This window comes from Frankliniella occidentalis, unplaced genomic scaffold (assembly GCF_000697945.3).
Source record: "Frankliniella occidentalis isolate FOCC.00 unplaced genomic scaffold, Focc_3.1 Scaffold277, whole genome shotgun sequence".
NCBI lineage: Eukaryota > Metazoa > Arthropoda > Insecta > Thysanoptera > Thripidae > Frankliniella > Frankliniella occidentalis.
The window spans coordinates 12,866-14,420 of record NW_026267403.1 but is presented as its reverse complement, the minus strand read 5'-3'; the positions used below and the strand labels follow the sequence as shown (position 1 = coordinate 14,420).

The window sequence follows — 1,555 nt, the reverse complement described above, 5'->3', positions numbered from 1 at the left end:
CAGAAAACAGCCAAAAGTGCTATGAGGTGTCCCTGCTTTAATCATGCTCTCAACTTGTCCATTTCAAAGTCATCAGCAGTGCCATCTGTAAAAAAAACAATACACACAATGAAAGAGATCGGTGCCTTATTCAGAGCCTCGTCTAAGAGACACAGAAGACTTGAAAAAATACTCCAACGTAGATTGCCTTCACTGTGCGAGTCAAGATGGGTGCAAAGGCATGACGCAGTACTCGTTTTCGTAAATGGATTACCTAAAATAATCGAGACTCTTCAGATCATGTCCCGCTGGGATGACGCCGACACTGCCAACAAAGCCAGTACCCAATTGACTAATCTTCGTCAGCCAGAATTTTTGATGACGCTGCTTTCTTTACAAGACGTGCTGGCCAGCACAATTTCGCTTAGCCGATATTTACAGAAAGAAACAATTGAGATGCAGCAAGCTTCAGACGCAGTTCAGGACACCATAAGTATTCTTGAAGACAAAAGAAGAAATTCGGAGGAAATTTTCGGGGTTCTCTTCAATACAGTCTCTGAATTGTGTACTAAATATGACATACAGATCACTTTACCGAGGGCAGCAGGCCGTGGCCGTCATCCTATACAGGACAAAGAAGCATATTACCGCCAGACCATATACAATCCCATGTTGGAAAACATCATCCAAGATCTACAGCAACGATTGAATGCAGAAGTTTTGCAGTGCTTTGATTTGAACAAACTTTTGCCATCAGAAGCACTAAATTGTGATGATAACAAAGCAAAGCAACTTCTTTGTAAGTTTGCTGCGAAGTATTCTCATCTCCTGGAAACGCCAGAGCACATTTTGCTGCAAAATCTAAACGTAATTATAAAATCTGAATCTGCACTTATTAATTTCAAAAGAACCGTTTAAATTACAAGTCACAATCTTACCTTTTTTTTCAGGCTGAATGGGCTCTTTGGCGGGCCAAGTGGCGGAGGGAGCGAGAAAAAGCAGACGGAACTCCTCTGCCAAAGTCATACGTCGAGGCCCTGGAATTCTGTGACGTGGAGTTATTCCCTAATATACGGGCTTTGCTCTTAATTCTGCTGGCTCTTCCCTCAAGCGTGGCGACGGCCGGGCGCTCGTTTTCGACTCTACGTCGGGTCAAAACTTGGCTTCGTTCAACAATGACTACCAGTAGACTTGCTGGCCTTGCTCTCTTGAGTATACATAGGGACATACCTATAGATAAGAGCGAAGTTATTAGAAAATTTTCAGAAAAAAACAAGACAAGGCAAAAAAGGCGCTCTCTTTGAACTTACCTTACTGACTGCTGACTGATGGTACCTGTGTCTTACTCCTTACACTTCTTATTGTTAATTTCGATTAAAATAAACAATTTTTCTTGCAAAGTTTGCACAATTTTGGTATCTTCTTTTTAAAAAAAGACCCTTTAACAACACCTCTATGAAATATGGCCTTTTGTTGTTAATTTGCGGGGTTACCCTTTTCCTTTTGGCCCCTAGGAGGTAGGAAACCCGCAACACCCCCCCCTGTAAGGTACCCCTATGTTGATGAGGGAGGTAAA

At 42.3% G+C, this 1,555-nt stretch overlaps 1 protein-coding gene across 1 annotated transcript; it reads left to right on the top strand.

Moving 5' to 3' along the window:
- Positions 1-262: 262 nt before the first annotated feature.
- Positions 263-1,307, top strand: LOC113214523 (uncharacterized). The gene is made up of 2 exons (XM_052273510.1): positions 263-846; positions 930-1,307. Exons 1-2 carry the CDS (start codon positions 280-282, stop codon positions 1,281-1,283), a joined length of 921 nt encoding a protein of 306 aa, XP_052129470.1. The 5' UTR covers positions 263-279; the 3' UTR covers positions 1,284-1,307.
- Positions 1,308-1,555: the final 248 nt, after the last annotated feature.

Bases quoted from the DNA above. Each gene is read 5' to 3' on its own strand.
- LOC113214523 (XM_052273510.1), top strand. From the start codon at position 280: ATGTCCCGCTGGGATGACGCCGACACTGCCAACAAAGCCAGTACCCAA. The intron at 847-929 runs GTAATTATAAAA...CTTTTTTTTCAG, and splicing joins TTTTGCTGCAAAATCTAAAC to GCTGAATGGGCTCTTTGGCG.